This window comes from Pristis pectinata, chromosome 4, assembly GCF_009764475.1.
Source record: "Pristis pectinata isolate sPriPec2 chromosome 4, sPriPec2.1.pri, whole genome shotgun sequence".
NCBI lineage: Eukaryota > Metazoa > Chordata > Chondrichthyes > Rhinopristiformes > Pristidae > Pristis > Pristis pectinata.
The window spans coordinates 59,657,817-59,683,752 of NC_067408.1; the positions used below are offsets into that span (position 1 = coordinate 59,657,817).

A 25,936-nucleotide genomic window follows, 5' to 3' on the forward strand; every position below is an offset into this window, starting at 1 on the left:
TGGGGGGGGGGAGGGGGGCCAGTGTGCACTGTGGTGGGAGAGAATACTTAAATCTGAATCATACAAACATGAGACTGTGTTACCCGTTTGCCTTCAAAAATACCGTGACAGGCATTTAGGTAGCAACTGTGAAAACAAAAAAAAACTTTTGTAGCCAATTGTTAATTTGTTTTAAATTTTTGTTAGTTTAACTTTTTACTTCATTCATCCGGTGAAATATTCTGTGTATAATCTTTCAGATAATCAAGCCTAAACGCAAGTTTTTTGAGAAAATTCACACTAGTTAATCAAGTCATCACAGCCTGTTAGATTGTTGATAAACTCATAGTTCTTCTAGAGCAGTGGTTTTCAACCTTTATCATGCTGCGGCCCCCCAGAACATGTCCTTGTTAGATGGCGGACCCCCAAAGCCCACAAAATCAAACAATCGATAATTCATGCATACAACATTTAAATTACTGCACATAGGCCCTATTGAAATTACCAGTGGTGTCTTTCAGTGTTCAGTTCAATGTGAAGGTTGTGCCTGTTTTGCACTGCAGAGTTTGTCCAAACGTGGTGGTATGTGCGACAAACATATGCGTATGTCATCCTCAATATTCAGTCTTGATCTGTATTTGGTTTTCATAGCATTTTCTGCAGTCACTGCCATTTTGCACAAGTAAGTGGTTGCAGATGGTAACAGAATATTGATGGCTTTGCCAGACAGCAGTGGATACTCCTGGGAACATGCTATCCAGAACGACAACAGTGACATTCGGTTGAACTGCAAGCGCAAAGTCCTGTCAGATGACAGTTCAGCCAATTCTTCTTGTTCACATCCAGTTAAATCAGTAAGCATGCATTCAAATGGATTTCGAATCTAATCAAACATGCTCGTGTCATTGTCGCCGAAATACTCGTGGAAATAATGTGACAGCTGTTGAATATGGTTCAAAATGGTGCTCAAAATGGCCTCTGTCTTTGTCTCGTTCACTGTCAGAAGGTCAGCCAGCAACGGAAACATATCATAGACGCCTTGCTCGCATCTTCCCTTCCAGATACAGCGTTTTTTCTGGAAGGCATTGATTTTGTCATGCGTTTTCAGAACATTTGAGCCAAGACCTTGCAATGTTAGATTTAAGCTGTTCAAAATGTTGAAAATATCTGCAAGATAAGCTAATCTGGCAACCCATGTCTCATCTGTCAAGAACCGTGCCAATGATCCGTTATGCTCATTTAGAAAAAATGAGCAGTTCGTCTCGCAATTCATATACACGCTGCACAACGAGGCCTCATGACAGCCATCTGACTTCTGTATGTAGCAACAAATGCTTATGCTCGGCTTCCATTTCACAGCATATGTTCTCAAACAAACGATGATTGAGCGGCTTGGCTTTGATAAAGTTAACGATTTTAATGCATGTGGAAAACACATCCACCAGATTTTCACCCATATCCTTTGCAGCCAAAGCCTCATCGTGAATCATGCAGTGGGTTGCTGCTACATGTGGAGCTACTTCTTTCACTCGTGCGACTAGACCTGACTTCCGTCCCGTCATTGCGGCAGCACCATCTGTGCATACTCCAATACACTGTGTCCACACCAATGTCGATTGTACAAAAAAAGTGTCAAGCACACGGAAAAGTTTTTCACCGGTTGTACGCCCTGGGAGTGCCTTGCAAAACAAAAAGTCTTCCAAAGCCTCTCCTTCCCAGAAATATCGAACATAAACCAACAACTGCGCAGCACTGACAACATCAGTACTTTCATCGAGTTGAATCGTAAATCTGACTTGCTGAAGACGTGCTATCAGCTGGCTTTGTATATCTTCCACCATATCGCCAATTCTTCTGCTTACTGTGTTATCAGACAGTGGAATGGCTTTCAGTTTTTGACTGGATTCTTCTCCCACTACAACTTTGCCCATATCTACTGCTGCAGGCAGTATAAACTCTTCTCCAATTGTGTGAGGCTTCCTGGAACGTGCTATTCGCAATGCTACCAAATATGATGCGCGTAGAGCCTTCTCATTTACAGTGGCGCAGGCTGTCATTTTGCCTTTCTGCTTGAGGGACAGCTCCTTTTGCAGCTCAAAATATTCCTTCGGCTTTAATATCTGGATGCACTGTTGTTAAGTGGCGCTGGTTTCAATTTCGCTGGTTTCATTGCATTGTTGGACAGTGTTTGCAAACACACAACAGAGAAAGGTTGGTCTGCATTTGTCCGCACTGCGATGAAGCCATATGAAATGTATTCTGGATCGTACTTGCATTGTTTTCTCTTTTGGTCACCCTTATCCCCTTCATCATCAGGATCTTCCGATTTCTGGTCAGCTTTTCTCTTCAGAAATTTCTCCATACTCAGCAATACACACTGGACAGTTTAATTACTATTACTGATAAACAAAATTATCAAAACTAATCTAAAATTTACACATTTGTGCATTTTTCGTTTAACAGTGATGTCACTGTGGCGTAAATGTAAGGTAAGTAAGCAATATTATTAAGGCACACCAGAAGGGAACACCATCTAAGTCTCTAAGATTGTCGCCTATAACAGATAGAATAGATATGGCCGATTTTCTGAATAGTGGAAAACTGGAGCAAGCAAGTAAGCTACGTCTTTGTAACAGGTCGCTTTTCCATTTTTTTCTTGGCTTGCTCGCGGACCCCCTGGCAACCCACCGTGGACCCCCAGGGGTCCACGGACCACAGGTTGAAAACCTCTGTTCTAGAGAGAGTGAGAGAGAGAGAGAGAGAGACAGACAGACAGACAAACAGACAGACACAGACACAGAGAGAGAGAGAGAGAGGTGGGCAGACAGAGATACAGACGGACAGAGAAGAGGAGGGAGAAAAGGGGAGAGAGGCAGAAAGGGGGGGCAGAGGCTAAGAGAGAAAGAGAAAGGGAAATAAAAACCAGGGAGGGAGAGGGAAAAGAAATAAAATCAGCTGGACCACCAAGTCCCCATTTGACTACTGAGTCCCCATTTTAATACAATGGATCTGGGGTTGGGGAGAATGGGGGGAGGGAAATTACAGGAAGGATGCAGGAGAAAAACTCCAACGTGCTAAAAAAATACACGAGATGCGTACACACATCAAGCGTGACTACAAAGATTCTAAAATCACTCCAAGCACCAACAGCTAGCAAAAGACGAGTGTCCAAGAACTCAAAGTGGTTGTGCTGTGTGTTTATGGTGTCCGAAGAGGTAGATGGCAAGAATAAGTAAAAATGAAAATTTTCGCATGATTCTTGTCAATTTTAAAATAAAAAAGCCAAACAGTATTGAGGACACTGGACTGTCAGAGAGACTGTTCCAAGGGAGCTCAACGCTCTTGGATGGTCGGTACTGAGAGATTGTGGCAGGTAGAGAAGCAGTTCTGGAGGCAGTCCTGCAGCACTGCATTGTTGGATGCTCACTAGTGAGTAGTCTCTGCCCTGTGGAAGGGGACAATCTGAAGCCAGGCTTGAAGGAGATTCACACTGAGAGTGAGCTGTAGTGTCAGACAATGCATTAGCACTGCAGCACTGTTAGAGTGGCAGTACATGGGTCCACTGTAGTAGCAAGGGGTTGCTGTTGGTGGCAGTACTGAGAGAGCACTTTACAGTCTGTTGAAGTATTGAGAGGATGCAGCACTGTCTGAAGGGCAGGACTGAAGGACTGCTACACTGATGGAGATGCAGTACTGAGGGCGTGCTGCATTATCAGAGGGTAAGACAAAGGGAGCATGGCATCATTGTGGAAGGGTCATAATACCAAGGGACATACTGAAGAAACTGTACAGTATCAGAGAAGCAGGGCTGAGGGAATGATGCACAACCTGCGGTGCAGGAGAAACTGAAGGCTACACTGTCAGGGAGGCAGAACTGAGGGAGTATCACACAGTTGGAATAGTATGGAGGGCGTGCTGCATTATCAGAGGGTAAGACAAAGGGAGCATGGCATCATTGTGGAAGGGTCATAATACCAAGGGACATACTGAAGAAACTGTACAGTATCAGAGAAGCAGGGCTGAGGGAATGATGCACAACCTGCGGTGCAGGAGAAACTGAAGGCTACACTGTCAGGGAGGCAGAACTGAGGGAGTATCACACAGTTGGAATAGTATGGAGGGCGTGCTACATTGTCAGAGGGGCAGTACTGTGCAAGTGTTACATTGTTAGAGGGAAAATACGGAGGGAAATGTTAGAGGGATACTTCTGAGGGAGTGCAGCACTGTTAGAGGGACAGTACTAAGGGAGTGCTGCACTGTTGGAGGGGAAGTACTGAGGGGGTGCTGCACAAAGGGAGTGAAAAATTGGCTCACTGTCAAAGAAGTGGTACTGAGGGAAAACAGCACTGTCAGAAGGCAGCACAGAGAGAGCATCGCACGGTCAGAAGGGCGGTAGGGTGTCCCACACGGTCAGAGGGGCAATAGGGGGTCCCACATGGTCAGAGGGGCGGTACTGAGGAAGCTGTACAGTTTGAATGAGACGTTACTGAAAGAGTGACACACCTTATCAGAGGGACAGTAGTGAGAGCAGAGGGTGGAGAAAAGGATGCCCAGACGACATGGTGCTTCCAGAGGTGTCCAGTAATAGATGAATGAGGGTAGTTTGAGAGAACGAGCCCAAAACAACATGCTGGGACTGAAATAAAAGAGAATGCTAGAAATACCCAGTAGGTCAGGCAGCATCTGTGGTGAGGGAAAAATGGAGTTAATGTTACAAGTGGATGACCTTTCATCAGAACCTACCAGCTATGACACAAATAGGAAGAGCCCTGTTAGAGTTAGCCAAAATTGTTATATTTATTATTGAGTTCCAAGGGCTACAACTTGACTTAAAGGAAGATGAGATGCTGTCTTAGAGCTCACCTTGGGCATTGATGGAGCAATATAAGAGGACAGAAACTGAGGGGATCACAATGAAGATAGTCAATTGAAGTAAGAGATTTAGAGCTCAGGGTCACAAGTGGACTGAATGGACTTGTTTTACAAAGTAGTCAATCCCAATAAACCCAATCCACTTTTGTTTTTTTGAATGTAGAGGAGACCACACTGAAGACTGAACGCAGTAACCCAGATCGCAAGAAGTACAAGGAAATCACTGATTCACCTTCAGGATCCCTGGATGGTGGGAAGGGAAGAGGTGAAAGGACAGGTGTTGTTTCTCCTGCGGTTATATGAGGAAGTGCCGTGAGAAGGTAAGTGGGTGGTGGAGATGGAAGAGCAGACCAGGGCGTTGCTTAGTTAATTGTACCTATGAAATTCAGAAGGGGAGGGAATAACGCATCTGGTGGTGAGATCCTGTTGGAGGTCATGGGAATTCTGGAGGATGATCTGTTGAACGTGGAAGCTGTGGGGTGGAAGATGGTGGCAAGGGGAATCCAATCCTTGCCCTAGCCATGAGGAGAGAGGGTGAGAGCAGGTACAGGCTGATGATCAATGTCCATTCCTGGCCCATAGACATCCACAGACAGCCCTCCCCACTGCACCTCCTCCCATTGTGCTTCCTGGAAGGACCCAAGTCCATTATCCAAGTTTCACCAAGCCCATCAAACCTGTTATGATGATAAGATTCATCACACCAGTTCCTCTGTGATGTCTTCTTTTTCCCTTATCTGTAGTTTCACCTCCACCCACCATAGAAGATGGGGCTCTCAACCTCGTCTCCTCTTTCTTCTCCCCTCTGAAGGTGTAGCAAACCCTCAGCACTACCCCTCCCATAGTGCAACATTCCCTCAGAACTGTCCATCCAACAACGTGATGCTCCCTCAGTACTGCCCCTCCACAGTGGCACTCCCTCAGTACTGTGTGTGTGTACGCATGCGTGCGTGTGCGCGCGTGTGTGTGTGTGTGTGTGTGTGTTTGTGGTTTGTGTGTGTGTGAGTGCATGTGTGGGAGTGTGTTCATGTGAATTCATGTGCGCCAATGTTTGTGTGTGTGTGCGTGCACGTGTGTGTGCATATGTATGTGTGTGTGTTTGTGTGTGTGTATACACATGTGTAGGAAGGAGCAGTAGTAGATGGAGTTAAAACATGAGAGGCTTTACTTACCTGGGCTCAGTCCCTGGCAGTTGAAAGATTGATCTGGACTGCAGACGGTTCCAGTGCCGTAGATTGTGCTCATTTCATTCTGAATATCATTCAGCTGTAATAAAAATATTAACAAGATGTTTTGCTTTGAACATCAGCTTTTCTGCTGTCTCTCCACAGTCAGAAGCACTTTAAATGGCATTAGTTTAAATGGCTTTTAATGGGGAATGAGTCTCCAGCACTCTGTCTGTTGTCATTTTCCCAGTGCAGTGGTCTTGGGTGTAACTTCCCCCAGTGTAATTGGAAGCGTAATGTTAATGCAACAGGTGCCATGTGGGTTACCTTGTGGTCAGGGAGCAAGCCAGTGATTCTAGGAACTTGTATATAGTGTGTGGTTAGAAGATATAAGTGATGTCATCATGTGTCATGAGCTCCTTGCTGTTAGTTAGAATGTTCAAAGCTCCTGGGTCTCAGTAACAATTAATATAAGTACTCCAATAGTATCCAAGGATGCTTCAAGATACATTACAATTTGCAATGACAATCATGGTTTAAAAAGGGAAAAAAATAAGTAATCAGTGTGTTGTCTTTGAGAGCAGTGTCCTTAACCCCCAGAATCTGAACAACTCATTGGCTGCAACAGGAAAGTGGCTGAAAGCACTCTGTGGAGGGTCAGCCTCCAGAATGCAGGCCCAGTGTGTATCTGTGTAGGTCCCACAGGTCAGACCAGAGGGAGCTGGGAGAGCTGCAGACAGTGCTTCTGACTGGGCAGAACCAGCACCTGTTCTTAAGCTACACCAGCTGAATTTTGCAGCAGAATTGGAGCAAGGAAGAGAGTGTGTCTGTAAATAATGGAACATGCAGAGAGCAGAGAAGGCTGGTGTCCTGCAACACCACTTTGATGGAAAGGAGAATTCTGCCATCCAGTAGTGAGGGGGGTCCTCAGTGGAGCCCCCTCTATGCAGGAGTCCTTCCCCTTTAGAATAGGGACATGAGTGGAGAGTGTTGCACAGAGAAGTGCCACACAACAGGTTTTTAAGCTGGTTCACAGACTCCCAGGACATCTGCTATTTCTGCTGCCTGGAGGTGTCTGTGTTCCACATATACACCCAGTGTGAGAGGTCATAGCCCCTGTTGGCATATTTGCACATCAAGATCGCCTCAAGCCCCACTCTCCTGATCTTTGGGCACTTATGCAGAAAGGGGGCATTGGTCAGGTTGGTCTGCTCCTGGGCCTGGCCAAGGTGGCCATTCGCAGGTCCACAGAGTGAGTCATCAGAGGTTCCACCCGAGCTGACTGCCTGCCCCTCCTCCGAGGAAATGTCCATGCCCATGTGTCCCTGGAGAGAGAACACATGGTGTCCACTGGCTCTCTGGAAGCCTTCTGTGAGTGGTGGGCTCTGCAATGGCTGGAGTTTATCCTGGACAAGGATGGCAGCATTTTAATTTGAATTCGAATTTTGGATATACTATAATGGAAATGTACATATTGTAAATATGTAAATAAACCATTTTTTAGAGAAAACAAGTGGCATCTTGAGGTGTGCCACAGAATGCATGAATGATTCACAGCCTACATGGAGAGGATGGAGGTGTTTCTCAAGCCCAGCGACACTCTGGGCTGGAGATACACAGCTACTGAATAAAGACACCAGAGACTGCAGATGCTGGAATCTGGAGCAACACACAATCTGCTGGAGAAACTCAGTGGGTCAGGCAGTGTCTGTGAGAGGAAAGGAATTGTCGACATTTCAGGTCCTGATGCAGGGTTTGTTAGTATTGTAAACTCAGCAGGGAGAGAGCAGTGGTGTACTGTGTATTACTAGCAGTGACTCCACAGGAAGCTGGTACCTCATTCGTGGATGTAGTTTAGATGTTGGAAGAATACTTCAAACCACAGTTATCTGAGATGGCAGAGAGATATAAACCAGGCACACACACGCAAAATCTGGGAGACACTGGGATTGGTCATGTTGTTGTACTGTATGTCAAAACATCTGTATTGTTGGTTTGTAGAGCTCGGAGATAAATTCATGTGTGGTTTAAGGAACAAAGGGGTCCAATTGAAACAGACAGGTACTAAACACATACTTGATGTGTAGGGTTGTGACTCCCATGGAAGTGGCAGCCAAGAACGACAGTAAATTCTGCCTTGAGCAGCCACAAATTTAACAGGAGCTAATAATCAAATGGCAACTCCCAAAACTTTGGTTTAGAAAGAAGGACAGCACTATGTGACCACAAGTGACATGAATCCCTGTTATTGATCTTACAGGCAGCCACACTCCACACAGCTGTTCTTTTAATTGTCCTTAAACTACTATGTCAGGAAAAAGGACACATAGCGGTGATTTGTAAAATAAAATGGGAGACAACAGACAGGAGTCAACAGATTTCTCATAAGAAGTCACAAAGAGGGAATCTGCTGCAGATGACATAGAAGTTGTTTTGTTTAACATCTATACTGCAAACAACTGTAGTGTGGAACCATAGGACCTTAATGACAGAAAGTTATTAGAGATGCAGACCAATCACACTGTTGACTGTGCTATTATGGCAGAGGACGCATGTGCCAGCCAGTTCAAATGTCTGCCCAGGGCAAGTTTTGAAAATCACAGGTACCGAGGTACATCTTGTCATACGAGGTCCATTCAATAATCCTTCAACAACAGGATAGAAGCTGTCCTTGAGCCTGGTGGTACGTGCTTCTAGGCTTTTGTATCTTCTGCCTGGTGGGGGGGCGAGGGAGAAGAGAGAATGACCAGGATGGGAGGGGTCTTTGATTATGTTGGCTGCTTTACTGAGGCAGCGAGAATTGTATACGGAGACCATGGAGGGGTGGCTGGTGTTTGTGATGTGCTGAGCTGTGTCCACGACTCTCTGCCTAGTGTACTGGACTACACTAGGCAACCAGCAGCAACAGGCGAGGATTGGTTAGCAGAAGTTGTAAGATTATTGAGCAGAAGTGGTTACTGCTGGAACTGATGCACTGTCTAGATCATAACATCAGGAGTGGAAGTTTGATTTTCACACTGCAACTTATAGGTATTTCCCAGTAACAGCCAATGTGATTACTCAGGTGACTCAACAAGACCTTGTACTAAAACAGGCATACAGACACACTCCAAGAATATGAAGCAGCCTGGACAAATATCCAAATATAGCTTTACAAAAATTCAATAATTGCAGGATTGAATTATTGACAAAGCAAGGACAATTGAAATAAGGACAATGAATTGTCTTTCCAAGTGTTCTCAGATAAAGGATTCTCAAAATCACAGAAGAGTCTCAACATTGAGCAAGACCATTTGGCCCATTGTTGAGGCTGCATGATGAACAGGCTGGAATCATTAACATAAAGGTTACTGTTAGAAGCTTTCACTGTTGGCTATATGTTGACAAAGACCTGGAGAAGATGTCCACGTGTACAGTTTGACAACAATGCAGAATAAGTTACACCTTTACAGATAGGTAAAGACCCGACTCGACTATTCCAAAGAGATCACATCAACATTTGCCAAAAAGGTAGCAATAATGTTCTTGAAATGGCTTGTGGAATGTGGTATCACAGTGTTCAGATGTATCTTTGTTATGCATTGAATACCGGCAGAACTAGTACCATTGGGTCATAGAGTTAGTACTTTTGGCCCAACGTGTCCATGCTGACCAAGATTCCCATCTAAGCTAGTCCCATTTGGCCCATGTTCCTCTAAACCATTCCTATCCATGTACCTGTCCAAGTGCCTTTTAAATGCTGTTAATGTACCTGCTTCAACCACTTCCTATAGCAGCTGTGACTGAAACTGAACACAGTATTCCTAATGCAGCCTCACCAATGTTCTGTACAACTGAAACATAACATCCCAACTCCTATACTCAATGCCCTGAGTGATAAAGGCCAGCATACCAATAGGCTTCTTCACCACCCTGTCTAACTATGACGCCACTTTCAGGGAACCATGTACTTGTACTCTTAGGTCCCTCTGTTCTACAACACTCCCCTGGGCCCCACCGTTCACTCTGAAAGTCCTACCCTGGTGTGACTTTGCAAAATGCAACACCTTGCACATCTGAATTAAATTCCATTTGCCATTCCTCGGCCACTTACCCAGCTGATTAAGATCCCTCCATAAATCCTGATAACCATCTTCACTCTCAACAACATCATCTACTCTAGTGTCATCTGCAAACATACCAGTTTGTATTTACTTGATTAAGACTTGCCTTCATTCCTCTTCATTCTCATCAGTGAGGTAGTCTAAACTTATAGTCCAAAAACTTACTTTGTTCATGTTGGAAGTAGTAAGTCCATGTTAATCAAATGATCAGAGAAAGAGACATCGCTGAGGACACTGAGGTAATAGACACTGAGTGTCTATTCTGAATATACAGGAGCCACAGAACAGCAGTATGGCAGGTCATAAGGCTGGGAGGTCCCAAGTTCCAGAAAAAACATGTCAGGAGCAAAGACCCAGCAAAAGAAGGCAGTCAGCAAGATGCACCTGTACTGACTGAGTATAACTGTGGAAAGTCTTCATGCCTTCTTCCAAGAGAATTTCTTAATGTCATGTGACGTCATCATGTGTCTGAGCTCCTTGCTACTAGAGTAGCATGTTTGAACTCTAGTAACTGTTACTGTGAGTAGCACTGACAAGTTGTTTGATTGCTTTGTCCTTTATTTGCCAGTCTCCATGCTGGGAAACATTAGAGGTGAGAGTTGCTACTCCAGGAAATCTCAGCTTCCTCCAATCCCAAACCTCCCTATCCCACCTAGCCCTTCATCTCCTGCAATCACAGAACACTCACCAACCCCAAGCCCCAAGTTTCAACCTCCTGCCAACCTCAAGAGTTGTTCCCTGACCCTGGTTCTCTGCTTCAACTTAGCCACTGCTGGACAGAGAATGGGCATTCAAATCACCAGGATCTCTTCACCCACACTCTCCCTGTTAACATCGGCACCTTTCTCTCCCAATGGAAGATGTTAGAGGCTACTTCAGTGCTGAAAAACTATGATTACCACTGAAGGATGGATGGGAAGAAACATTCCAGTTCAAAAGAAATCCCTCAAATATTGTGTTGAAAATTCAGTCATAGAGTTATACAGCACGGAATCAGGCTATAATGCCCACCAAGTCCACTGACCATTAAGCACCCATTTACATTAGTCCCATTTTTATTCTCCCCCTTTCCTATCAACTCCCCCCAGATTCCACCACACACTAGGGACAATTTACCTACCAATCAAGATGTGGGAGGAAACTGGAGCACCGGAAGAAACCCACAAGCTTACATGGAGAATGTGCAAACTCCACACAGACAGCACCTGAGGTAAGGATTGAGCCTGCATCACTGGAGCTGTGAGGCAGCAGCTCTACTGTCTCCTGCTGTACTCAGACTCTTGAATGGACCTCTTATATGAACTCTAGATCTCCCAATCTACCTTGTCATAGACCTTGCACTTCATTTGTCTACCTGCACTGCACTTTCTCTGTAACTGTAACACATTCTGTTTGTACTGCCTCAATGTAATTATGTATGAAATGATTTGTCTGGATGGCACCCAAACAAAAGCTTTTCACTCTATCTCAGTGACAATAATAAACCAATTACCAATTGCTAGTGGTACCACTGTGCCTTCCTAGCGATGCATTGATGTAGGCTACTAAAAATATCCAAAGGTTATTAATGTAGTAGTCATTTAGTAAACATTGGGGAGTTCATTTCAAGGCAGCCGTATCTGCACATCTGCAAACATTTTCAATAGCATAGCTTACTGCTCTAAAGAGGCTGGTTACTTACGCGGTTATACTCATCTGTGGATAAAATGCCCGACCCTTTGTCTTGAAGCATCTCCAGTTGTTGTTTGATTGCTGTGTCCTTTATCATGGTGAGATTAAACTTTGTGGAATTGTCAGAGGCTTGTTGGTAAAACTGAGACCACTTGGCACCTTCCACATTCTGCAAAATAAAAATTGGGAGCCGACTTAAATCAAAATCAAAGTTATAATACAGTGTGTCTTGTGTCAATTGAGTTTTGCTTTCTAAGGTAGTTCTGATAAAAGATCATTCACCTAACAACAGCTCTGTCCTCTCTCCACAGAAGCTACCTGACTTGCTGAGCATTTCCAGTGGTTTCTGGTTTTGTTTCAGGGTGAGGACTCCAGATGTTGACAATCCTTGTGCTTTCTGACATAACCCAAATTTTAGGATTCTCCCCATCCTTTGTTCTGCTGACATGTGAAGAAATTACTCTTACCGACCATTTGAATCCTTTGATCAATTTGGCTTTGTCAAGGGCAATAGCCCCTAGGGCTCTACCATTCATAGTGCACATTCTACCCTTATTAGTCCTCCAGAACTGCATCACCTTACTCTTACTGGGAGTAAATTCCATCTGCCCACCTCAACAACTCATCAATCTCATTCTGTACCACCGATTTTAATACTATTTGCGAACTCACTGCATTCACATTCAGATTGCTAATGTGTAAAACTAACAGTAAGTGTCCCGGCACCATACCCTGTGACAGACCACTGATCACAGTGCTTCAATCATAAAAACAACCTTCCACCATCACCCTCTCCTTCCTATTACCAAGCCAATTTTGGATCCAATTTTCCAAATTGCCTTGGCTCCCTTTTGGACTAGTTTCCCCTGTCAAAGGCCATACTGTCATCCATCTAGACTACGTCAATGACACTACCCTCATCAACACACTTAGCTCCCTCTTTGATAGATTTAATCAAATAATCAAGACAGGATTGATCCTTAACAAAGATGTGTTGACAACTGTACTCCTAATTAATTGCTGCCTCACCAAGTGCAGATTAATCCTGTCCCTTCTGTAACTTTTCAATAATTTATTGCAGTTTCAGAATTTCAGAATTTATTGCTATGCTGTAATTTTTATGCTCAGTTCTGTCAATGGGAGACTAGCTGTTTTGCAACATTCATTATATGGATTTTTTATGATACTGCATGACACTGTGAAGATTTAATTTTGCTGAGGATAGCTCAATATTTTGCTGACTGAAGTTTCTCTCCTGCCTGAGGGTGGGACAGAGGACATTAGCCTCTTAATCTACTTCCTGGGAACCAGGCCAAAAGCTACAGGGTCAAACAGAGTGAATACTTGGAAGGATTTAGATAAGATAAGATCTGTATTAGTCACATGTACATCAAAACACACAGTGAAATACATCTTTTGCGTAGTGATTTTGGGGGGCAGCCTGCAAGTTTCGCCATGCTTCCGGTGCCAACATAGCATGCCCATAACTTCCTAACCTGTACGTCTTTGGAATGTGGGAGGAAAGCGGAGCATCCGGAGGAAACCCACACAGACACGGGGAGAACATACAAATTCCTTACAGACAGTGGCCGGATTTGAACCCGGGTCGCTGGCGCTGTAAAGCATTGTGCTAACCATGCCGTGCCGTTTATGATCCAGTTACTGGAGCTCAAACATTACCTCCATGTCTCTGCCAACTTAAAGCTTACATTTCCAAATGAAACAGAAGTAAGTTTCTATGTCATCAAGTGTATGCCAGTCCTCAGAGAAATCCTATCAATTCCATTCTCCCTTATTTCCTTTTAACCCATTCTCTCTCACACATGCCCATTAACATCACACCCACCCCCAGTTGTCCTAGCACTCACTTACACTTGACCAATCAACCTTCTGATCAGCATGTCTTTGGGAGGAAAGCAGAGCACCTGGGAGAAACCCATGTGGTCACAGGGAGAATGTGCAAATGCCACACAGACAGCACTGGAGGTCAGGATTAAACCCGGGTCTCAGGAGTTGTGAGGCAGCAGTAGTAGCTGCTGTGCCATCATGCTAACTTGAGGGTCTGAGTTGTTAAGAGAGGTTGGGCAGGCTTGGGCTTTATTCATTGGAGCGCAGCAGACTGAGAGGTGACCTTATAGAGGTATATAATATCATGAGGGTACAGATAGGGTGAATGCACACAGTCTTTTTCCCAGGGTTGGGGAATCAAGAACTAGAGCATACAGTGAAAGGGGTGAGATTCAACAGGAACCTGAGGGGCAACTTTTTCACCCACAGGGTGGTCCATATTTGGAAAGAGCTGCTAGGGGAAGTGGTTGAGGTAGGTACATCAACAACATTTAAAAGGCACTTGCGACAGGTACATGGATAGGAAAGGTTGAGAGGGATATGGGCCAAAGGCGGGCAAGTAAGACTAGCTTCTATGGTCAGCATGGATTGGTTGGGCCGAAGGGCCTGCTTCTGTGCTGTATGACTCTATGACTCTACATTTTGCCTCAATTTGTTTGAGAGTGCAATACTATAAAGGTGGTGTACCTTTAAATACATATCTGGCTCAAAGGTATAGCAAGCTAATAGATGAGGTGACAGTGATCAGTGAGTAGAAAAAAATTATAAATAAATATTACAGCACAGAAACTGGTGTTTCAGCCCAAACAGTCCATAGTGATTTTACACCCTCCAGGTATGCAATAACACAAATGCGTTTAAGTTCCAAGTTCCCACCTTACACTAATTCTAGAAAAGACCTTTGCAGCTGCACAGTTCTTTGTGGGAAGAAATGTTTTTGGCTTTGTTTTATGTCTCTTACACTTAACCTTGTATCAGTCTCACCTTGCTCTCGTTCATCTTTCACTGATCTTTTCATTATATTTCCCTGTAGTCTATGATATTTTGATGTGCTTTCTGATACCAATCACCTACAATCATCTTGTTAATAAGTGACAAGAGAGGCTGTTACAAACAACCGGTATATAGATCATAAAACACCTGTAATCAGATAAGCTGTCAGTGTGACAAGAATAGATTGGGGTAGTACTCTGTCCCCTTGAGTCAGAAAATTATGGGTTCAAGTTTCCACACCAGATACATGAGCAAGAAGCTCTATGTTGGCACAAGGGCATTCTAAAGCAATGCTACACTGTTAGCTACTAATGTATTGGAAATGGAATTGGTTTACTATTGTCACATCTACCGAGAAACAGTGAAAAATTTTGTTTTGCATGCAATCCAGATATATTGTTTCAAATGTAAGTACATCAAGGTAGTACAAAAGGAAAACAGAATGCAGAATATAGTGTTACATTTATAGGGAAAGTGTAGTGCAGGTAGACAAATAAGGTGCAAGGGCCATGCTGAGGTAGACTGAGAGATCAAGAGTACATTTTATTGTACAAAAGGTCTGTTCAAGAGGATGAAAGCTGTCCTTGAGCCTGGTGGTGTGTGTTTTCAAGCTTTTATATCTTCTGCCTGATGGAAGGGGGAAAAAAAGAGAAAATGACCAGGGTGGGAGGGTCTTTATGTTGGCTGCTTTCCCAAGGCAGCAGGAGGTGTAAATAGAGTCAATGGAGGGGAAGGCAAAAGGTACAAAAGCTTGAGAACACATATCACCAGGCTCAAGGACAGTTTCTACCCCACTGTTATAAAACTCCTGAAAGGTCCTCTTGTGTAATAAAGAACTTCTGATCTTTCAATCAACCTCATCATGGCCCTTGCAACTTATAGTCTACCTACACTGCACTTTCTCTGCAACTGTAACACTATATTATGCATTCTGTTATTGTTTTTCCTTCTGTACTACCTCTATATCCTTATGTTTGGAAGCAGAATTCTGGCTGAGCTGTAATGTTAGGCAGAAACCAGACCCAGCAACTTTGCCCTGTTTTTACCTGCCCAGAATATACCAGTCTGGTGGGTAATTCTGTTGTCCACAGATGCCCACAGAGGCTCAGGATTGTGCCTGGGCTCCTCTGGGAAGCTGGCTAAAGGTGTTCCACATGTCTCACCACCTCCAAACAAGACTCAGCCCTACTCTCTGCTTGATTGATTGACATTGCAGAGGGTGTCAGTTGCAGTTTCTGGGGAACATGAAGTTTTCTCTTACTCAAGGGACTGAGTAGCTCTCCTGCTCTTGGTCTCTGGACATGACAGGTCTGAGAATGACTGGGGTGGGAGGAGTCTTTATGATGGCTGCTCTCTCGAGGCAATGGGAAGTGTAGACAGAGTCAATGGAGCAGAGGCTGGTTTTCGTGATAGAATGGTCTGTGTTCACAGCTCTTTGCAATCTCTTGCAGAATTGGGCAGAGCAAGAAATTGCAGAGTTATCAACACACTGGTGTTGAGGGCAAGAGTGGAATATGCCATGCTTGTTCTTCTTCAAGAGACAAACTTCACATGGGTTTAACATCTGAACATGTCTTGGCTCATTCTTGGCCAGTACTTCACTTCACGTGCTCTACGTTTACATATTTCCTCCCAAGGTGCCCTTCATGTATCTTCTGGAGCATCTCCTTGTGTAGTGACACTGGAATCACAAACCTGTTCCTTTTGAAGACCATATCTTTCACTACTGACAGTTCAGCTCTACATGCCCAATAATCCCAAATACACATTGGACAGTCATCCTTTGCTGCTGGCCATCTTTTCCGTATTGTATTATTGAGTACTTTCATAGTTTCATCTGCCTCTGCTGCTTTCCTAATCTGCTCTGTTCTATCCAGAGATACTGGAAGAGAGGTGACAATCATGTCAACATAAGCCTGTATATCTGCATTAACCTGTTGGTCACTCTTTTCTGTATTGTCGACTGCTTGAGACAGAGCATCAGCAGCAAACATATTTTCCCAGTGTGTAGATCATCTTCACATCATATTTCTGCAGCCTTATCAACATGCACTGTATCCTCATGGGACAGTCATTCAGTGGTTTGGACATAATTGAGACCAATGGTTTACGGTCTGTCTCCACTTCAATAGCTTGCCCATAGATGTACTGATGGAATGTTTCACATGCATATGTACTGGCGAGAAGCTCTTTCTCTAGCTGTTCATAGTTGGCTTCCATTCTTGTTAAAGCCCTTGATGTATAGGCCACAGGTTGCCATGTGCCATCATGCTGCTGCAGTAGTACTGATCCAAGGCTGTGCCAGGATGCATCAGCGGATATCCTGATATACCTTTCTGGATCATAAAACTTCAGCACGGGTTCTTCAGTTAGGACCCTTTTCAACATCTGGAAACACTCTTCTTGCTCATGAGACCAAATCCATTCATTTTGTTGCTCAAGGAGTGACCTAAGTGGTGCCGACACAGTTGGCAGTCGAGGGATGAACTTAGCCAGGTAAGTCACCATCCCGAAGAAATGTCTCACCTCCTCTTTGTTTTGGGGCCTCTCCATGTTTTCAATGGCTGACATCTTTCTTGGGTCAGGTTTCACTCCCTCTTCAGATACGACATCTCCTATGAAGATCAGTGTCTTAACACCAAACTCACATATCTCTTTATTTAATTTCAAATTGACATTCCTTGTCACGTCAAACACTTGTCTCAGTCGAGTATCATGTTCCTCCTTGGTGGACTCCCAGATGATGATGTCATTCACCATGGTCTCGACACCAGGTATGCCCTCAAAAATCACGTAGATGATTTTATGGTAGACTTGTGGTGCGGACAGGATCCCATATGGCAGCCGAAGATAGCGATATCTTCCCTGTGGTGTGTTAAATATCACAGTCTTGAACTTGTCTCATCAAGCTTCGTCTGCCAAAACCCAGACAATATGTCGAACTTGCTAAACCATTTGGCACCTGAAAATTGGGACATGATCTCCTCCCGTGTTGGCAATTTAAAATGCTCTCTCTTGATGGCTTTATTGAGATCTCTTGGGTCAAGACATATCCGCAATATTCCATTTTTCTTTAGCACAATGACCAGTGAACTCACCCAATTTGTTGGTTCTTCAATTTTCTGTATGACATTCGTTCATTCCATGTGTGCTAGTCCTTGCTTAAGTTTATCTCTAAGTTGAAACTGAACTTTCCTGCATGCATGGACAACAGGAGCCACTGCCTCATCTATGTGAATTTTGTGTACACCAGGTAAGCAGCCGAGCCCCTCAAAGACATCTGCATACTCTTCCATGAGTGTTGTGTGGTCATCTTTGGTATGTGAAGCTACTATGAAAACTCTTTTCACTAGGTTGAGCTTATCACATGCACTCAGACTTAATATTGGCTGTACTCTCTTTTCTACAATCAGTAGCTGTGATTTTAAGTGCTGCCTCTTGTGCTTAAAGGTCACCATACTTTTACTGGAACTTTCTCTCCAGTGTAGCCTGTCACCTAACTTTTAACTTCACAGGGTAAATATTACTCTTTACTGTGAGAGTCTTATAATCATCCATGGATAACACCTGAGCTCCGGTGTCAAGCTTGAATGGAATTACTGTCTCATTCACAGTTACTGGAATAATCCATTCTGTTTTAGCAGCAGCCACAGTCTGTACAGAATCCACAAAGAATTCCTCCACTTCCTCACCAACTGTGTGCACCTTTCTCTTGTTAGCCCCAGCTTTGCAGCACCTTGCAAAGTGATTCTTCTTCCCACAGCTATTGCAGGACTTCTCATAAGCAGGACACATATTTGGAATGTGTCTACCTCCACATCAGCTGCATTTGCTATTTGAGCCTTCCTCTTTGCTTTGCTTGTTGCTTTCGGAAATGCCTTGTGTGCTGCGCTGTTGTGTCTGCCCTGTGCAGCTCCTTAGCTTGTGCTTGTGTGGTTTCTGCTGACCTACACATATTCACCACCTTTTCCAGGGTCAAATCCTTTTCACACAACAGTCTTTCTCTGAGTCCATTATCTGGATTTCCAGAAACTATTCTGTCTTTAACTAGTGAGTTTCTCAAATCTACAAATTCACAAGACTTACTCAGTGTGTGAAGCTCAGCTAAGTATTGGTTGAAGCTAACACCTTGTTTCTGGTCACAGGAAAAAAAATTCTCTCTCTCAAATGTGATGATTTTACTTGGGATAAAATACTCCTCAAATTTTTTTCATCAAAGTGCCCAACTCAATAGCTGTCTCACCAATTTGAAGGCTGTTATCGATGTCCAAAGCATCTTCGCCAATCACGTGCAGAAAAATAGACGCTTTCAATTTTTCATCATTCCTTCCCACTCCACGAGCATCTAAATATATGTTGAATCGCTGTTTGAAGCGTTTCCAATTATCGGTTAGATTGTCAGTAAACTACATAGGCTTGGGAGGACTTAGCTTATCCATAACGGGAACTCTTGGCCTCTCACCTGAATCTCTCTTAGCAAATCCAGTGACTACTGAACTTCAGAAACAATGTGGTCCCTTGCCACGCTAGCTGGCTTTTTCTCCGTCTTATTACAGCTTTTCTTTTGTAATCACTGAGTCTCTTTCTCAATTGCACACAGCATTCATCTACTCTCCCTGTTCAGACCTCACACCAACTTCTGACACCATGTTATGTTTGTTCTTCATCAAGAGACAAACTTCACGTGGGTTTAAAATCTGAACATTTTTATTAACCAACATCAGACTGCTTTGCTTTCCCTCTCTTTTAACAGCCACTTCCTATTCCCCCATGTGACCCCTTGCATTGCCCACTGGGAACTGTAGTTCTTAATTATAATTGCATAATAACACATAATACAGAATACATAATGCATCTTTCATATTGGTCTTTTACAAAGAAGATGCTGTCAATGTCTCAGCAAAAGCTCAGTAAACATAGTGGGTGGGGTAAAAGTTGGTAGGGAGATGGTACTAGAAAGGTTGGCTATGATTAAAAAATTTCACCAGTACTAGATGGGATGGGTGCCAGGTTGCTGAGGGGATGAGAGGCTGGAGATTACAGAAAGGCTTACTGTAATATTTCAAGCCTCCCCAGATATAGGGAGGGGGCAAGACAAGTGGAAGGACAAGCCAGACAACTGAAGGTACCGGTTCTCGGGAAGCTCTCTGAAACAATTCTTGGGAAACAAGTTAACAGGCAGTTGGTGAAATTTGTGAACAAAAGAGCCAGCACAGATTTGCTAGAGGTGAATCAAGTTTGGCTAACCTGATTGAACTTGTTGCCAAGAGGTGATGGAGAAGGTTAATGAGGGAATGCTGTTGCCATTGTCAATATGTGGACTTACAGAAAGTTCCACGTGGTTAGCAAAATGATGCCTTATTATGAAGGGTCGATGGCAGCATAAGTAAGATATTGTCTTAGTTATATAGCATGGAAGCAGGCCATTCAGCCCACTGGTCCATGCTAGCCATCAACCACCCATTTACACTAATCCCAATTTATTCTCCCCACATTCTTATCACCTCCCCCCAGATTTTACCACTCATCTACACACCAGGGACAATTTACAGCAGCCAATTAACCTACCAACCTGCACGTCTTTGGGATGTGGGAGGAAACCAGAGCATCCCTGGAATAGGTTTAAGGTGAGAGGGGAAAGATTTAATAGGAACCTAAGTGGCAACTTTTTTTTTTACACAGAGGGTGGTCAGCATATGGAACGAGCTGCCAGAGAAAGTGGTTGAGGCAGGTTCGATAATAACATTTGAAAGACATTTGGACAGGTACATGGATAGGAAACGTTTAGAGGAAAATGGGCCAAACACAGGCAAGTGGGACTAGCTTAAATGGGCATCTTAGTCAGCATGGATGATTTGGGCCGAAGGGCCTGTTCCTGTGCTGTAGGACTCTATGGCTCTATGACACCCTGCGGAAACCCAGGGAGTCACAGGGAGAATGTGCAAACTCCACACAGACTGCACCAGAGGTCAGGATTGAACCCGGGTCTCTGCTGCTGTGAGGCAGTGGCTCTACTATCTGTGCCGCCCTGTCTCAGGAGGAAGCACACTGCCATGTTAAGTGGGTACATTTCAAACTAAGGATGGCAGTGGTATAACCAGGGGGTCGTGATGCTTTTTAAATGTGTATTAATATCTTCAATATGGGTGTGTGTGGTAAAATATCAATTTTGCATAAGGCATCAAATTTGGAAGTGCAGCAACCAGTGAGACCATGGTTATACATAGCAAGGGAATGTAGACAGGCAAAGAAAATGGGAAGACAAGTGGCAGAGGAAACTTAATGCACAGCCATGTGAGGTTACACAGACGCTTTGTGTGTACAGGCATTTATGTGTGTCACTCGCAGGATACTGACTATATTTCCTTATGACCAAGAAGGAGGCTATTTGGCCCATTGAGACTACGCTGACTCAGAGCAATCCTATTCTCCCATTTATTTTCCTATAACCTATCCTCTCTCACATGCCCATTAACACCCACTGATTCTCTCACCAACTACCTACACACTAGGGGCAACTTACAGTAGCCCTATGCTACTATCTACTAGCACATATTTGGGACGTGGGAGGAAACTGGAGCACCCAGAGGAAACCCACGTGGTCACAGGGATAACATGCAACTCCACACAAACAGCACCCGAGGTTAGGATCACACCTGGGTCACAGAAGCCGTGAGAAGCCATTGTGCTGCTCATTATGGAGGGTGCAGCTTTTGAATATTATCAAACATAGAACAGTAGAGCACAGGAACAGGCCCATCAGCCCACCACATCTGTGCTGACCATGATGCCAAATTAGTCTAAATTTATCTGCCTGCACATGATCCATGTCCCTCCATTCCCTGTATATTCATGTGTCAGTCTAAAAGCCTCTTAAATGCCACTGTTGTATCTGCTTCCACCACCACCCCTGGAAGCCCGTTCCAGACACCCACCACTCTCTGTGTAAAAAAACTTTCCCTGCACATCTACTTTAAACTTTCCCCTACTCACTTTAAGTGCTTGTCCTCTTGTATTTGACAAATCTAGAACATAGGACATAGAACAGTATAGAACAGACCAGGTCCTTCAGCCCACAATGTTGTGCCGACATAGCTAATCCCTCCTCCCTACAGAATGCCCGTATCCATCCATTTGCCTCTCATTCATGTGCCCATCCAAGCCCCTCTTAAAAGCCCCGAATGAATTTACCTCCACCACCCTATCAGGCAATGCATTCCAGGTATCCACCACTCTGAGTAAAAAACATGCCCTTCACGTCTCTTTTGAATCTACCCTCTCTCACCTTAAATGCATGCCCTCTGGTATTGGATTGCTCAATAATAGGAAAAAGATATTGCTTGTCCACCCTATCTATGCCCCAGAGAAAAGAGCCCAAGTCTGTCCAGCCTCTCCTGAGGCTGGACAAACCTCTAATCTAATGCCCTCTAATCCAGGCAGCATCCTAGTAAACCTCCTCTGTACTATCTCTAAAGCCTCAACATCCTTCCTATAGTGAGATGACCAGAATTTCACGCAATACTCTAAATGCAGCCTAACCAGTATTCTATAGAGATTCATCATAACTTCTTGACTTCTATACTGAATACCTCGATTAATGAAAGCAAGTAGTCCATAAGCCTTCTTAACCAGCCTATCTACCTGTGTAGCCACTTTCAATGAGCCATGGACTTGCACCCCAAGGTCTCTCTGCTCTTCCAAGGTTCCCTTATTTTGCCATTCATGTCCTTCTTATCGGGACATACCTATCCCATACTTTGTGTATTTGATCCTTAAACACTTTCCACGTGTTCGACGTGGACTTGCCAGTAAAAAGCTGTTCTCAGTTCACTCTACCTAGTTCCTGCCTTATGCCTTCATAATTACCCCTGCTCCAATTTAAAACCCTCCCGCTAGCCCCATACCTGTCCTTATCTCTAGCTATCCTGAAAGTTAATGAGCTGTGGTCACTGTTCCCCAATTGCTCACCACTGATAGGTGAGTCACCTGGCCAGGCTCACTACCCAACACCAGGTCTAGAAAAGCCTCTCCCCTTGTTGGACTGTCAACATATTGATTTAAGAACCCCTCCTGGATACACCTAACAAATTCTGCCCCATCTAACTCCCTTGCACTAAAAAGGTCCCAATTTATATTAGGGAAGCTGAGGTCTCCCATGACCACAACCCTGTAATTTTTACACATTTCCCTAATCTGTTTGCATATCTATTCCTCAGTGGTATTGGTATTGGTTTATTATTGTCACTGAAACTCTGTGTCTCTTAGATGTGTCTCTTAGATAGACACATGAATGATAGAAAAATAGGGGGCTATGTGGGAGGGAAGGGTTAGATAGATCTTAGAGCAGGATAAAATGTCAGCACAACATTGTGGGCCGAAGGGCCTGTACTGTGCTGTAGTATTCTATGTTCTATGTTTAAAAACTTGTCTTGCATACTGATTGTACAGGTCAATTCATTACACAGTGCAGTTAGGTTGAGTTAGTACAGAGTGCATTGAGGTAGTACAGGTAAAAACAATAACAGTACAGAGTGAAGTGTCACAGCTACAGAGAAAGTCAGAGGCTTTTCCCCAGGGCTGAATTGGTGGCCACAAGAGTACATAGGTTTAAGGTGCTGGGGAGTAGATATAGAGGAGATCTCAGGGGTAAGTTTTTTACTCAGAGAGTGGTGAGTGCATGGAATGGGCTGCCGGAAATGGTGGTGGAGGCTGATACGATAGGGTCTTTCAAGAGACTGTTAGATCGGTATATGGAGCTGAGTAAAATAGAAGGCTATGGGTAAGCCTAGTAATTTCTAGGGTAGGGACATGTTTGGCACAGCTTTGTGGGCCAAAGGGCCTGAATTGTGCTGTAATTGTTCTATGTTCTCTATGTTCTAAAGTGCAGTGCAGGTAGACAATAAGGTGCAAGGCCACAACAAGGTAGATCGTGACGTCAGAGTCCATCTCATCTTATAAGGGAACCGTTCAATAGTTTTATCACAGTGGGATAGAAGTTGTCCTTAAGCCTGGTGGTAGGTGCCCTCAGACTCTTCTGCCTGATGGAAGAGGAGAGAAGAGAGAATGACCCGGGTGGGTGGGGGGGGGGGGTCTTTGATTATGCTGGCTGCTTCACCAAGGCAGCGAGAGGTAATGTCCTTGTGGCTATTGGGAGTGATTGAACTATTCCCGAGTTCTACCCATATAGACTCCATTTTGTCTCCCTGGAATGCAGCTGATATATTATCTCTAATTAGTATTGCAACTCCTCCCCCTTTTTTGCCCCTCTCTCTATTCTTCCTAAAACTTTGAAACCCTGGTACATCGACCATCCATTCCTTTCCCTCCCTCAACTAAGTCTCTGTAATGGCCACAACATCATAGTTCCATGTACTGATTCATGCTCTAAGTTCATCACTCTTGCCCATAATACTCCTAGCATTAAAGTACAAACACTTCAAACCATTCATCCATTCAACCATCCATGTACAAAATATTAAGAGGAATAGATACAGGGGACAGCCAGCGCCTCTTTCCCAGGGCACCAATGCTCAATACAAGAGGGCATGGCTCTAAAGTAATGGGTGGGAAGTTCAAGGGAGATATCAGAGGAAGATTTTTTACCCAGAGAGTGGCTGGGGCATAGACTGCACTGCCTGGGGCAGTGGTGGAGACAGGTACATCGGTCAAATTCAAGAGATTACTAGATAAGCATATGGAGGAATTTAAAATAGAGGGATATGTGGGATGAAGGGGTTAGATCCTTTCATATCTTATCCTCTTGCTCTTCACATACTTGTAGAATGCCTTGGGGTTTTCCTTAATCCTGCCTGCCAAGGCCTTCTCATGTCCCCTTCTGGCTCCTCTAATTTCCTTCTTAAGCTCCTTCCTGTTAGCCTTATACTCTTCCAGAGCTTTAACATCACCTAGCTCTCTGAACCTTTTGTAAGCTTTTCTTTTCCTTTTGACCAGATTTATTACAGCCTTTGTACACCATGGTTCCTGTATCCCATCATAACTTTCCTGTGTCATTGGAACATGCCTATGCAGAACTCCGCACAAATATCCCCTGAACATTTGCCACATTCTTCTGTACTTTTCCCTGAGAACATCTGTTCCCAATTTAAGCATCCAATTTCCTGCCTGAGAGCCTCATAATTCCCCTTACTCCAATTAAATGCCTTTCTAATCTGTCTGTTCCTCTCTAAGAGAAGCGAGTGGGCGGAATTGGCCGAGGACTTCTGAAAAGCTAAGTATTTTTTCTTCTTCTCACGATTCGGGGATAGAGGAGATAGACTGCGCAGGCTCGTGATGTCAGACAGTAGTGCGTGAACAGTTTAAAAAGAAGACTACCATATCCAGCGTGCAGCGTCGGAGCGGGCAGCTGAGTGAGAGGTAGCAGAGTGATTGGGCTTTGGCTCAATGGACTTTAGGCAGTAATGGGACAAGGTGAGGTAGGTGATAACTGAGGAAAGGAAGTAGTACAAGTGCGGTTTTCTGTGCTTGGTGTCAGATGTGGGAGGTCCTGGAGTCTCCCAGCCTCCTGGACGGCCACATTGCACCCGGTGTGTTGAGCTGCAGCCCCTAAGGGACCGCTTCAGGGAACTGGAGATGCAGCTCGATGACCTTCGTATGGTCAGAGAGAATGAGGAGGTGATAGAAAGGAGTTATAGGCAGCTGGTCACACCGGGGCCACGGGAGACAGGCACGTGGGTCACAGACAAGAGGTAGAAGGGAAAGAGTCAGGTACTAGAGAGTACCCCTGTCACTGTACCCCTTGACAATAAGTGCTCCTGCTTGAGTACTGTTGGAGGAGACAGCCTACCTGGGGAAAGCAACAGTGGCAGTGTCTCTGGCACAGAGTCCGGCACTGTGGCTCAGAAGGATAGGGGAAGAGAGAGGAGGGCAGTAGTGATAGGGGACTCTATAGTTAGGGGGGCAGACAGGCAATTCTGTGGATGCAGGAAGGAAACTCGGATGATAATTTCCTCCCAGGTGCCAGGGTCTGGGATGTTTCAGATCGTGTCCAAGATATCCTGCAGAGGAAGGGAGAACAGCCAGAGGTCGTGGTACATATTGGTACCAATGACATAGGTAAGAAAATGGATGAGGTCCTGAGAAAAGACTATAGGGAGTTAGGAAGGAAGTTGAGAAGCAGGACCACAAAGGTTGTAATTTCAGGATTACTGCCTGTGCCACACGACAGTGAGTATAGGAATAGAATGAGGTGGAGGTTAAATGTGTGGCTGAGGGATTGGAGTAAGGGGCAGGGATTTAGATTTCTGGATCATTGGGGCATCTATTGGGGCAGGTATGACCTGTACA

The 25,936-nt window shown here is 44.4% G+C and overlaps 1 protein-coding gene across 1 annotated transcript in view; it reads right to left on the minus strand.

Moving 5' to 3' along the window:
• Positions 1-25,936, minus strand: part of ace2 (angiotensin I converting enzyme 2) — a 102,000-nt gene that overhangs the window by 64,375 nt on the left and 11,689 nt on the right. Inside the window, 2 exon segments of the mRNA XM_052014428.1 lie at positions 6,024-6,117; positions 11,802-11,960. Of these exon segments, the coding sequence (XP_051870388.1) occupies positions 6,024-6,117; positions 11,802-11,960 (253 nt within the window).